General features: G+C 38.6%; 1 protein-coding gene across 1 annotated transcript in view; it reads left to right on the forward strand.

Moving 5' to 3' along the window:
• The window catches only part of LOC742704 (collagen alpha-4(VI) chain-like), a 172,331-nt gene that overhangs the window by 136,365 nt on the left and 22,864 nt on the right, over positions 1–13,102 (forward strand). Inside the window, exons 15-19 of the mRNA XM_063807107.1 lie at positions 6,658–6,693; positions 6,798–6,860; positions 8,142–8,204; positions 9,406–9,441; positions 10,784–10,820. Of these exons, the coding sequence (XP_063663177.1) occupies positions 6,658–6,693; positions 6,798–6,860; positions 8,142–8,204; positions 9,406–9,441; positions 10,784–10,820 (235 nt within the window). The remainder of the gene's footprint in view (positions 1–6,657; positions 6,694–6,797; positions 6,861–8,141; positions 8,205–9,405; positions 9,442–10,783; positions 10,821–13,102) is intronic.

The following is a 13,102-nucleotide window of genomic DNA, read 5'->3' on the forward strand; positions in this document are numbered from 1 at the left end:
TGTTATTTTCCAAGTTGTATGCCAGGAACGGTTTGTACATATTTACAAAATGTTTTGGCCACCAGAGCTCCCTCCCTAAAAAGTAAAAATTGATTTTGTCCCTCTCTTATTTAAAAGTCAAACTTCTTCCCTCATCTTCCACATATATGTCAGATATTCCCACCTCAGCTCTGGTAGTGCCAGACCCTTTCTCAACTTCCTTGACTTTGCAAACGCTCGTGTTTCCATTTGGAATGTGCTTCCTGATCTCCATCTCTTGGACAATTTTTACTCATTTTCTAAGACCCAGTCAAGTACCAACTTCTCCTTGTGGAAGCAGCCTTGGTCTTCCCCGGACAGAATTTGCTGTCCTATACACTGTGTTCCTAAAGCACGTTCATATTTCTGCAGTAGCTCCTTTCTGTCAAGGTTGTATTGTAATTTATTCTTGTATCTCCCAGGCAATAAACCTGACAGCAGCATTGCACTTTTGTTTTTCTGGAGTTGAGCCTGGCAGAGAGTAGGTGTTCAATAAGTGTATTTGTTTTTTTTTTTCTTTTATTATTATACTTTAAGTTTTAGGGTACATGTGCACATTGTGCAGGTTAGTTACATATGTATACATGTGCCACGCTGGTGCGCTGCACCCACTAACTCGTCATCTAGCATTAGGTATATCTCCCAGTGCTATCCCTCCCCCCTGCCCCCACCCCACAACAGTCCCCAGAGTGTGATGTTCCCCTTCCTGTGTCCATGTGATCTCATTGTTCAATTCCCACCTATGAGTGAGAATATGCGGTGTTTGGTTTTTTGTTCTTGCGATAGTTTACTGAGAATGATGATTTCCAATTTCATCCATGTCCCTACAAAGAACGTGAACTCATCATTTTTTATAGCTGCATAGTATTCCATGGTGTATATGTGCCGCATTTTCTTAATCCAGTCTATCATTGTTGGACATTTGGGTTGGTTCCAAGTCTTTGCTATTGTGAATAGTGCCGCAATAAACATACGTGTGCATGTGTCTTTATAGCAGCATGATTTATAATCCTTTGGGTATATACCCAGTAATGGGATGGTTGGGTCAAATGGTATTTCTAGTTCTAGATCCCTGAGGAATTGCCACACTGACTTCCACAATGGTTGAACTAGTTTACAGTCCCACCAACAGTGTAAAAGTGTTCCTGTTTCTCCACATCCTCTCCAGCACCTGTTGTTTCCTGACTTTTTAATGATTGCCATTCTAACTGGTGTGAGATGGTATCTCATTGTGGTTTTGATTTGCATTTCTCTAATGGCCAGTGATGGTGAGCATTTTTTCATGTGTTTTTTGCCTGCATAAATGTCTTCTTTTGAGAATTATCTGTTCATGTCCTTTGCCCACTTTTTGATGGGGTTGTTTGTTTTTTTCTTGTAAATTTGTTTGAGTTCATTGTAGATTCTGGATATTAGCCCTTTGTCAGATGAGTAGGTTGCGAAAATTTTCTCCCATTTTGTAGGTTGCCTGTTCACTCTGATGGCAGTTTCTTTTGCTGTACAGAAGCTCTTTAGTTTAATGAGATCCCATTTGTCAATTTTGCCTTTTGTTGCCATTGCTTTTGGTGTTTTAGACATGAAGTCCTTGCCCATGCCTATGTCCTGAATGGTAGTGCCTAGGTTTTCTTCTAGGGTTTTTATGGTTTTATGTCTAACGTTTAAGTCTTTAATCCATCTTGAATTAATTTTTGTATAAGGTGTAAGGAAGGGATCCAGTTTCAGCTTTCTCCATATGGCTAGCCAGTTTTCCCAGCACCATTTATTAAATAGGGAATCCTTTCCCCATTGCTTGTTTTCCTCAGATTTGTCAAAGATCAGATAGTTGTAGATATGCGGCGTTATTTCTGAGGGCTCTGTTCTGTTCCAGTGATCTATATCTCTATTTTGGTATCAGTACCATGCTAGTTTGGTTACTGTAGCCTTGTAGTATAGTTTGAAGTCTAGTAGTGTGATGCCTCCAGCTTTGTTCTTTTGGCTTAGGATTGACTTGGCGATGTGGGCTCTTTTTTGGTTCCATATGAACTTTAAAGTAGTTTTTTCCAATTCTGTGAAGAAAGGCATTGGTAGCTTGATGGGGATGGCATTGAATCTGTAAATTACCTTGGGCAGTATGGCCATTTTCACGATATTGATTCTTCCTACCCATGAGCATGGAATGTTCTTCCATTTGTTTGTATTCTCTTTTATTTCCTTGAGCAGTGGTTTGTAGTTCTCCTTGAAGAGGTCCTTCACATCCCTTGTAAGTTGGATTCCTAGGTATTTTATTCTCTTTGAAGCAATTGTGAATGGGAGTTCACTCATGATTTGGCTCTCTGTCTGTCTGTTGTTGGTGTATAAGAATGCTTGTGATTTTTGTACATTGATTTTGTATCCTGAGACTTTGCTGAAGTTGCTTATCAGCTTAAGGAGATTTTGGGCTGAGACAATGGGGTTTTCTAGATATACAATCATGTCGTCTGCAAACAGGGACAATTTGACTTCCTCTTTTCCTAGTTGAATACCGTTTATTTCCTTCTCCTGCCTAATTGCCCTGGCCAGAACTTCCAACACTATGTTGAATAGGAGTGGTGAGAGAGGGCATCCTTGTCTTGTGCCAGTTTTCAAAGGGAATGCTTCCAGTTTTTGCCCATTCAGTATGATATTGGCTGTGGGTTTGTCATAGATAGCTCTTATTATTTTGAAATACGTCCCATCAGTACCTAATTTATTGAGAGTTTTTAGCATGAAGGGTTGTTGAATTTTGTCAAAGGCCTTTTCTGTATCTATTGAGATAATCATGTGGTTTTTGTCTTTGGCTCTGTTTATATGCTGGATTACATTTATTGATTTGCGTATATTGAACCAGCCTTGCATCCCAGGGATGAAGCCCAATTGATCATGGTGGATAAGCTTTTTGATGTGCTGACAATAAGTGTATTTGAATGAATGACTGCCACTCTCATAAGAAGCTTGTATTTTAATAGGTAGTTAATTGGTCACTGACAGGTCTTAAAGCATGGAGGTCACATGGAACTTGTTGAGCAAATCAAATCTCAATACCCACTGTTATTCTGGATGCTTCAGTCTTCAAGTTACATGTATTGCCTCACAAAATAAGAAATTACTGGGATGTTTAGTGATGCTTAGTTGCTTAATGATGTCTGTACTCTGGGCTGGCTTCTCTGCAATTCTCTTGTTTCCCTGTGGCTGCAAGATGGCACCACTGCCATTTTATTGAGCAGAAAAATGCCTCAAACATAGTAAGTTCTCAGTAAATATCTATGGAATGATGGGCTATGGGGAACTTCAGTGATCATCTAGTTTAGCTTTGTCAATTTACATTTCAGAGAATTGAGGCTTAGAGAAGTGAAGTAACTTGCCTGTGGTCACACAGCTAGTTAGAGGCAGAGCTGAATGTGGAAGCTAGTCCCTTGAAATTCCATCCAGGTAAACTAAATTTTTCTTTGCTATGGACAAGTTTGCATAGCAGGGAAATTCTGGGTAGAATTCAAATATATGTGGTTTGAGCTACATGTCAGTTTGGAGCTAAGCGCAAGTGCAGTCTTTGTTTATTGTGATACAGTTAACATTATGGAACACAGATTCAGTCCATATTTGCATGAATTTTTCTTTGCGAGATGTAATGGCCTCACTTTAAATGTCTCATATTGCTGATTGGCCAGTTGACTATATTTTCTTAATCTGTTCACTCCCCTTCTCTCTGAGTTGACTATTTTACACCCTCACCTCTCTCCTCAAACTTCCAAGATCTGCTTTGCCTTCCATACTTAAAGCAGATGATCATGCTTCCTATTTCATGAACAAAATTGAAGCAGGGAGAAAAGAACCTCCATAAACGTTCACCACCAAGTAGACCAACCTACTTGCCTCTGTACCCATACACCCTGCCTTCTCTCCTACTACTATGGACGAGGGTCCATGATCTTACCTAAGACTAATCCTTGCCTCCTAGACTGGATTCCACTCCCTTTTGCTTTCTGAGGCTCTCGTTCCATTTTTTTCCCCTGGGCAAAACTCACTGAAGGAGTAGTCTATACCAGTGCTTCTCAACGGAAGTGATTTTGCCCTCCAGGGGACATTTGACAATGTCTGGAGATGTTTTGGTTGTCAGAACTCAAGGAGAGGGTGCTGGCATCTACTGGGTAGAGATGCTGTTTAACATCTTACAATACTCAGGGCAGCCCCTCCCAACAAAGAACCATCAGGTCCAAAATATCAGTGATGCTGAAGTTGAAAAACTGACACTCAAGCCTTCACTCCTCAACCCTCCCCACTCAACTACATCTGCTTTAGTTGAGGTAAACCCCATGTTGCTAAATTCAATGGTCACTTCTCTGCTCTCATTGTGCTCCATCTCTCAGCAGCATTTGACAGATTGATCATGGGTTTATTCCCGATTTTTTCCCTCACTCGACTTCCAGTGCGTTCTATTTTCCTGGTTTTCACTGTCTTCTCTTTCTCATCCTGCTTTGCTAGATCTTCTGGATGTTCTTGACCTTTAAGTATCAGAAGACTCAAAGCTCTATTCTCATACCTTCTTCCCTCTTTACTCACCTCTCAGGTGACATTTCTTGGGGAAATCCAGTTCCATAGCATCAATAACCATCAATCCTGTTATCTCCACTTTATCTCTCCAGCTTGGACCAATATCCTAAACTCTAAAAATATTTCCACTTGGTCGTTTAGCAGGCATCTTAAAATTGGCATGTCCCCAAATAAATTTCTTCTTGTTTTTTTGTTTGTTAATGTTTTGTTACAGAAAAATTCAAAAATAAAAGTGGAGACTAGTATAATGACATTCTCCTGCCTCACCCCACGTTCCCATCACCTAATCCAAACAATGAACAACCCCTGGCCAATTTTGTTTTGTTTTATTTATACACCCAGTCACTTATCCTCCCACCATGCTGATTTCATACCCCCTCCTTCCTCCTCAAACCTCCAAGATCTGCTTTGTCGTCCATATTTAAAGCAGATGATCATGCTTCGTATTTCATTAAGAAAATAGGAGTGAGGAGAGAACCTGTACATACGTTCGCCTACTGTAGGTCATGTGATATAGGTGGGATTTACTTCAAGATAATCATATATTCCATGCATAGACATTTCAGGTTCATCTTTAAAAGATTATTTAAAAATGTAACCACACTACCATTCTTACACCAAAGAATTAATAATAATCCTTTAATATTATCAAATATCCAGTCAGCCAAAACTGGTTCCCTTAACAACCTGCCCCTCCTCCAGCCTTTCCTATCTCAGGGACTGGAAACTTCATCCATCCAGTTGCTCAAAACAGACACTTGCAGCTGTCATTGATAAATCTTTTTCTCTCACTCCCACATTTAATCCATCAACAACGGTAGTGGTAAGCCTATCTTCAAAGTACATCCAGCATTTTATCATTTCTCACAACTGCACTGCCACCCTCTGGACCAAGCCAACATAATTTTCCATCTGTGTTACGGCAATAGCCACTGACCTGGTCTCTCTGCTTCCACCCTTGCCTCATATAGTTAGTTCTCCATGCATCAGCTAGAGACATCTTTAAAAACATAGTCAGATCAAGTCATTCCTTTATTCAAAGCCCTTCTGTCGTTCTCCATGTCACTCAGAATAAAACCTACTGTTAACATGGTCTATAAGAATTTACACAGTGTGGTCTCTGTGAACTCTTTGTCTTCATCTCCTCCTGCCTGCCCTCCTTGCTCCACTCTGCTTCAGTGTTCCTCAAACATGTCAGCATATACTCTTCCTCTTACTTCAGGGTTTTTTTTTTTTTTTTTTCCAAATACTCCTCCCTCTGCCTGGAACACTCTTCTCCCAGAAGTCTGCTTGTTTTCTCAATTCATGCTGGTCTTTGCCCAAATGCCGCCTTTATAAAAAGGCTTTGCCTGACTACCTCATATAAAATAGTGTCTCCTCATCCTTTGATACACATAGTTCTTTATTCCTTAATACCCTTTCTGGAATAACATTGATCTCTTTCTCACATATTATATATTTCTTTGTTCATTTTCTTCCCCACTAGCTTGTGAGTTCCGTGAGAGCAAGGTCTTCATTCTGTTCACTGCTGAATTTCCTGTGCCTAGAGAAGTGCTTGGAAGATAGGAGATGTGAATAGATATTTGTCGAATGAATGATTGCTTTGTAGTTTGCCTTTGGTTCTGACAATGAGCACCTGCTTCCCAACACTCAATGTGGTGCCCTCTCCCTTGGTTTCTGTTGGATTAAACCTCAGGTTATTTAAACTGAGAGATAAAAATGCCCTATGGAAGAAGTTTCATTACACAATATACTAGGGAGGGGGGGAAATTTGTAAAAATTATTTACAAGTTGTTTCATGTTGAATTAGAGATATGAAATATGGCCACTTGAGAGCAGCTCAAGATAACAACTGTTGCTATAGTTGTTTTTCCTGGCACCTGTTTTGAGTATATTTCCTCAAAATTATAGTGTCTTCTTTTTCCCCAAGGCATGTCAAGGAAATTTCTTAATCACATGACATTAAACAAGACCTTATCTCATTTCTGACACTAGGGTGAACCTGGATTATAGTGTCTTCTTTTTCCCCAAGGTATGTCAAGGAAATTTCTTAATCACATGACATTAAATAAGACCTTATCTCATTTCTGGCACTAGGGTGAACCTGGATTCCCTGGCTATCCTCGTGCACAAGTAAGAAGATATATTTCTGGGCCTGGCAACTGGTAGGCAGCATGTGTCATTTGTTTGTGCTTATTTTTCTTTACACTCAAAGTTCTGCTTTTGATTCTATTAAGGGAGAAGATGGTGACCCGGGCCATCAAGGAGAAAAGGGGGCAAAGGGAATAAGAGGGAAGAGGGTAAGAATCAAAGAAACTTCCTAAGATCTATAGAAGCCCACATCATTACGGAAGTACATTTCCACTGGGTTAGGACTTCTTAGCAGGAAGCCCATTCCTGCTCAGTCAATGCTCATTCCACACCTTCCTTTGGCTATCCCACTCCCCACTTAATCCCTCTCTCATTTATCTCCTGAATACAAATACAGTTTACCAAACCATAACAACAGAAAATCCAAGTTGGGAGTTTTGGTTTTACAATACCAACCTTTTAAAACCAAGTTTGGGAGCACCTCTGTCTTTGGTAAGTCTAGACATCATTTGGAAGGATATTGTTTTAGCTGTTGAGCAAACATTGCTGTTTCTTTAGGATTCTTCCAAACCTTAACTTTCTCTTGCTATTTTTAGAAAAGATTCTTGAGAATGTAGTTGCCATCTTAGTGGACTTTGAGTCCACTGTACTTTATACAAGTCTCGAATTAAAAATCAATTCCTTTATATTCTGAACAGTCAGCCTTGAACAGCCACAATCACTGGCAGCTCTTTTTGAAAAGAGTAAGCCTGTGGATATCTAACATCTTGATAATGTTTAGCTGATCAATGTTAGAGACCAAGGTCTTCTAGGAAATGGACTAGTGTTTACTGCAGAAAAGAGGAAAGGAAAGATAATGTATGTTTTCTAGGTGCTCAAGAATTAGCATTTTCATACATTGGCAAGGACATAAAGAAATATTTGATCTGTGCCTAACTTGGCTTGCTGCTGGCTGTGGTTGCTCTGATCAACTAACTTTTATTTCTAGTTTCAAATAAAAAAAGATAAAGGATTCACTGTATTTAGATAACACTGTGTCATTTCAAATGCTTGGAAGATGAGCAGTGAACCTATGGCCACCATGTGCCTTTTCTGAAACACTGAGAACCAGAAGGTGGTAGGGAAATTTTTCCTTTTTCCTGATGTCAGGCCCTTAATGCAGATGTCCTGCATTATTTTTATTATATAACCTCAAGACTCAACAGAGTGTATTGAGTCATATTTTAAGGATCTGTCTAGAAGTGTGTGTTTGTGTGTGTATGTACACATGTGCATGACTGAGGTTGGGTATATAGGGGGGAATTTGGATGGTTCCCATAAAATGACCTTCCTCTCTTTCTATTCTCCATGTCTTGTCCCACAGATATATAGTTTATAAACTAACTGGTCAATAGCAGACTCATTGGCATTAGGAATAATAACATATCAAAGTGGATCTGATGGTTGTAATCAAAGAGGAAGCTTATTCTTCTGGCTTGGTCTTTTTTTAGGGTAATGCTGGCTTTCCTGGATTTGTTGGAACTTCGGGTGACCAAGGCCCACCAGGACAAATGGTAATATGTACCCTTCCTTTTTCTTTTGTTTTCAACTGTTGTATAAAAATAAATGAAGATTTGATAAGAAGCATCTCTAAAGAAGAAATGAACATTTGGGACAAACAGTGGGATCGACATAGAGAATGGGGTAAATTTGTCCTATAGCATATTAGCTTCAAGTCTTTATACAGTATATTTATTCAATATATATTTTTACTTGAACATGGGGAAGATATTGGAGTGGCTGGAGATTTATGAACCTAAATAAATAAAATGATGCATAAAACTCACTGGAGAGTGAGTTTATCATTGTTTATCATTGCAAACAAGATGAGCAACAATATTTATGCAAAACTAGGGGGAAACTCTAACAAAATATAATATTTATATAATCTTAACTAACAATGTTGCAAGTCCACAAATATTTTTTAAATTCCCTGGAACATCATTTGATATGAAAGGAAAGAGTTTGAGGCTACGATCCTTCTGCTCTGCGCCTTGTCCTAGGAGGCCAGACTGTCAATCCACGAGGGATGGCGCAGTAGGTCAGCCATGGATTGAACCTGGTGGTCTCACTTGCAGTCTAGGGTTTACTGGAGAGGTGCAACAAAGTCAGAAAATAAAAAATTTTAATGCTAGAAGGACCATTCATGGCATTTTTACAGAAGAGGAAACAAAGGCTGAGATGCTGAGATAATTATAGTGACCTGCCTGAGGTCACAAGTTACCACCTTGTAGATTGTAAATAAGAAAAATGATCTCTAGACTCCCAGAGGTTGGAGCCATGAAGCTCCAATCGGAAGGTTTCCAGAGAAGACTTCTTGTTCAGTATTAGGGCAGAAAAAGGGTGGTGCTGGGTGGCCTGAAGAGAAGGGATAAGGGAGGAACTGGGGTCTACTTTAGAACTATCGATGAATGGTCCTGGGATCTTTGATAGCCCTTTTTCTGAATGTGATCCTAAACCATGGTTTCAAAATGACCTGGTCCTCTAAGAGTGTTTCTGTCTAGGCCTTCTGGACTCAGAGGTCTTGGATTCACCTCTTAGGCACTCTAGCTTTCTTCCTAAAGGAGTCAGACAGAACTCTAGGGCTGGGAGTGAAGGACAGAAGATGGTCTATGTAGTGTGGTAGAGTTTTTAAGACTCTTTTGCCAACTCTGTAGAAGAATGTGTTGGATCTCAAAATTTTGCATTTTAAACTCAAGTTTCCATTCTTTCCAGGGTATCAAGGGCCCCAAAGGTTTGGTAGATATGACGGTAGGTGAAGATTTTAATTCCAAACTTTATTATTATTATTATTATTATTATTATTATTATTATTATTATTATTTTTGACATGAAATCTCGCTCTGTCGCCCAGGTTGGAGTGCAGTAATATGATCTCGGCTTACTGCAACCTTTACCTCCTGGGTTTAAGAGATTCTCCTGCCTCAGCCTCCCAAGTAGCTGGGACTACAGGCGTGTGCCACCATGCTTGGCTAATTTTTGTATTTTTAGTAGAGACACGGTTTCACCATGTTGGCCAGGCTGGTCTTGAACTCCTGACCTGTAGTAATCCATTTGCCTCAGCCTCCCAAAATGCTGGGATTACAGGCGTGAGCCACTGCACCCAGCCAAAACTTTATTCTTCTTGGAACACAAAGCTCTCCACTTTCACAAAACAGAAATCTGTTAATCTTAAAGATTCTTTAGTTTTTTCCTCTTACAAATTCTGTTAGTACTTTAAGTTTATAGACTTTACTCTGAAATGTTATCGCCAAGTCAAATAAAAATAGTAGAATGGTATTTTAAATCTAGCAGGGAATTGGGGTGTTTTTGAGCAACACTAGTTGACATTAAAAAAGAAAAAGACTTTGAGGCTACTACCTTTCTGTAATGTGACTTTTTGTAAAGCTCAAAAACTGCTTATAAAGTATTTATAAACCCACACACAGGCTTTTGAATAGGACAGGTTTCTGTGTTTCATGGAACACTTGAAAACAATCTCAAAAGTTACGATAGCGTTTCATCTCCCAAGTACAAAAATACTGTTAGGCAGGGGGTGGGGGGTGTGGAGGCAACTGAGGAGCAGGAAGTGATGAGGCCTGGGATGGAGAGAAGAACAGAACAGAGAGGAAGGGATCGAAGGAAAGAAGCAGAATGACTAGGTGAGGTGTTAGGGGTGTCTGTCTTGGCAGTCATTCTAAAGAAGTGATATAGGAATTGCGATTATAATATAGAGTGCCAAGAATTGAAAGCATTTCCTTGCATTCTCTGCTGAGATTCTTTGGTTTCAACTTCTTCAAAATCAGGTTTGATTCCATTACTTTGTAAGGCAGATTTTAAAAATGGGTACCCCTTATCTACCTATCTCCAAAAATATGGGCACTATATCGCACACACATCTTTTAAATGTTTTAAAATATCAACAGGATTTGGAAATGTAATTGTAGAATATCTCATCGGCTCTGTTTTTGGGTTGTCTGTTGTAGATTAAAAAGCTTCAGATAGGCACTGATAACATCCATATGACATTCCTAAGGTGACATATGTGAATAAAAATATGCTTCAAGTTAAATACTTTTTCCTTTTTCCTGTTCTCCCCCCATCTTTTTAACAGCCTTGCAAAATTGTTGATTTCACACGCGAAAACTGCCGTAAGTTGTTTCGGAAAGGCTCAAAAGGAGCCAGTGGTATGAGCTGGGGATGGATTACGGATTAGGGCCATAAGTCACCTGAGGCTTTGGCTGAGGTTTGGAAGGTGCCTTATTCATTGTGAAAGGCTCTTATAAATTCATCCATTGGGCTCAGTTGCCCTTTAGGTAAGTAATCTTTCCCAATGTGGTCTCAGAAATAAAGTGGATTGACAGCATGACATCTCAACGATGAAGAGAAGCTCCACTGAGCAATACTGTGCCCCAGGAGATGTCATAACTGCACACCTGTGTGCCTACATCTTGCTGCTGCTTATCACAAAACAGAGGAGCTTTGTTCTTTTTATGTAACCCTATTAAATAGGAGGGATCAACAGTCACCCTTTGAGAAGAAATCTGTCCTATTTTATTTACAGTTGTGTTTTGAAAATGGAATTATGAACAATCCAATCTTAAGTAATGTTTTGTCACATCCTCAAGTTGGAATTTATTTATTATGTTCAATGCATTCCAGGATATTTGTGTCCTATGATATGTACAGTTATCTACTTAATGGCCTTGGGGTGAGAATGTTGATTTGGCAAATTGCTTAGTTTGGAAGTTTGGGTTTTCTCTGCAATCATCCTGCCCTTCTTACCCTAACCCTTCCATGTTCTCTCTGTTCCCATCCAGTGGCTGTTCAGAGAGATTCTGGACTTCTTTTTCCTATAAATCATAAAGAATAATACCATCAGTGTGATTATGAATTAAAAGAGTCTCAGAGTCAACCATATAAAAAGTTAAAACCCTTTTACATTGAGGGATGCCATGAAGTGAAAAGTAAACAGAAAAGTGGGAAAAAATAGTTTGCAATATAAGCAAAGGACACAGGCAAAGGAACTAACTTCCTTACTATATCATGTTGAAATATAAAAAATTGCTACTGCTCAGTCATTTTTATCTACAAACACAGACATTGCATAATGGCTAAAACTAAATGTAAAAACAAAAAAACACCACTTTTAGAAAATGGGCAAAAGACATGAATGGGAGTTTCAGAAAAGAAAATATACAAACGTACAATAAACCTGTAAAAATGTTCAACGTCACCAGAAGTCATAGAATATAAATTAAAACAATGAGATACCCATTTTGTTTCTCAGATTGGAAGTGTTTTAAAAATGCCAGAAAAATTCCTGTTCAGATTGGGAAATGTGTAAGAGTACATATTGCTGATGGGAGTGTAAATTGATACAACCTTTCTGAAGAGCAACTGGCTGGACCATGCATATAAAATCAATACTTATAGAGATTTATACAGGGCTATGATTGGACAGATGTGCACAGATACATGTGCAAGTATGCTCCTCATAAAGGATCATCTATATAGTAGAATAGATGATATTGCTCTAAATTTATTGATGGAAAAAAATCATTACACACTAAGTGAATAAAGATTCAGAATAAATATATCTTAAGCTCCAAGTTTTATAAAATGAAATGAAATAATTATATATTTATTATTTATATACATAAATACACATACATGATGAATTAAGGGTAATTCTATTTTTTGTTTTTTTTTAGTATTTTTTTGAAAATGTATTACTTGTATACACACACATATATAATACATATAGTTTATAATTAATATATATGTAATTTTATATGTGTATATATTATATACATATATATAATATAGTTTCAGAATAGCTCAATGTATTCATTAGGTTTAAGTTCAGTTGAATGTGACCTAAATCCTCAGTAACAGTGGTACAAATGTTATTTCTGAAACCATAGGCTGGAACTAGTCAGTTCAGGTTGATATGGAGCCTGTGGTGGTCAGGGATTAGTCTCTTTATATTTTCCTGCTTTGCCATTGCATGTATATGGGATGTTCTATTCCCCAAATTGCTTCATGGTCTGAAAATATATCAGGCTTCAGTCATCACATCTATATTTCAACCATCAGGGAAAGGAAGGGAAAGGAGAAGAATATTTTTTCAGTTTTACCTATCATCTTTCCTATTCTATTACCTAGAATTTGTAAGATGGCTAAGTTGGGAAATGTTGTTTTTGTTCCAGGCATCCATATGCTCAATGTGAAATTGGGGGTTCCATGACTATAGAAAAAAAGGGAGAATGGATTTTGGGGGACAAGTAGAGGTCTCTGCCACACTCAGCAGGAGCCTGAGAAGGCCATGCTTGAATTTCTCAGAAAAGATGGTTTTTCATATTGAAGTACACACATGGGAAAGGTGCCACTGCCTACATAAGCTAACAATGTCTTCTTTTCTCTCCAAAAT

Source organism: Pan troglodytes, chromosome 2 (assembly GCF_028858775.2).
Source record: "Pan troglodytes isolate AG18354 chromosome 2, NHGRI_mPanTro3-v2.0_pri, whole genome shotgun sequence".
Lineage (NCBI taxonomy): Eukaryota > Metazoa > Chordata > Mammalia > Primates > Hominidae > Pan > Pan troglodytes.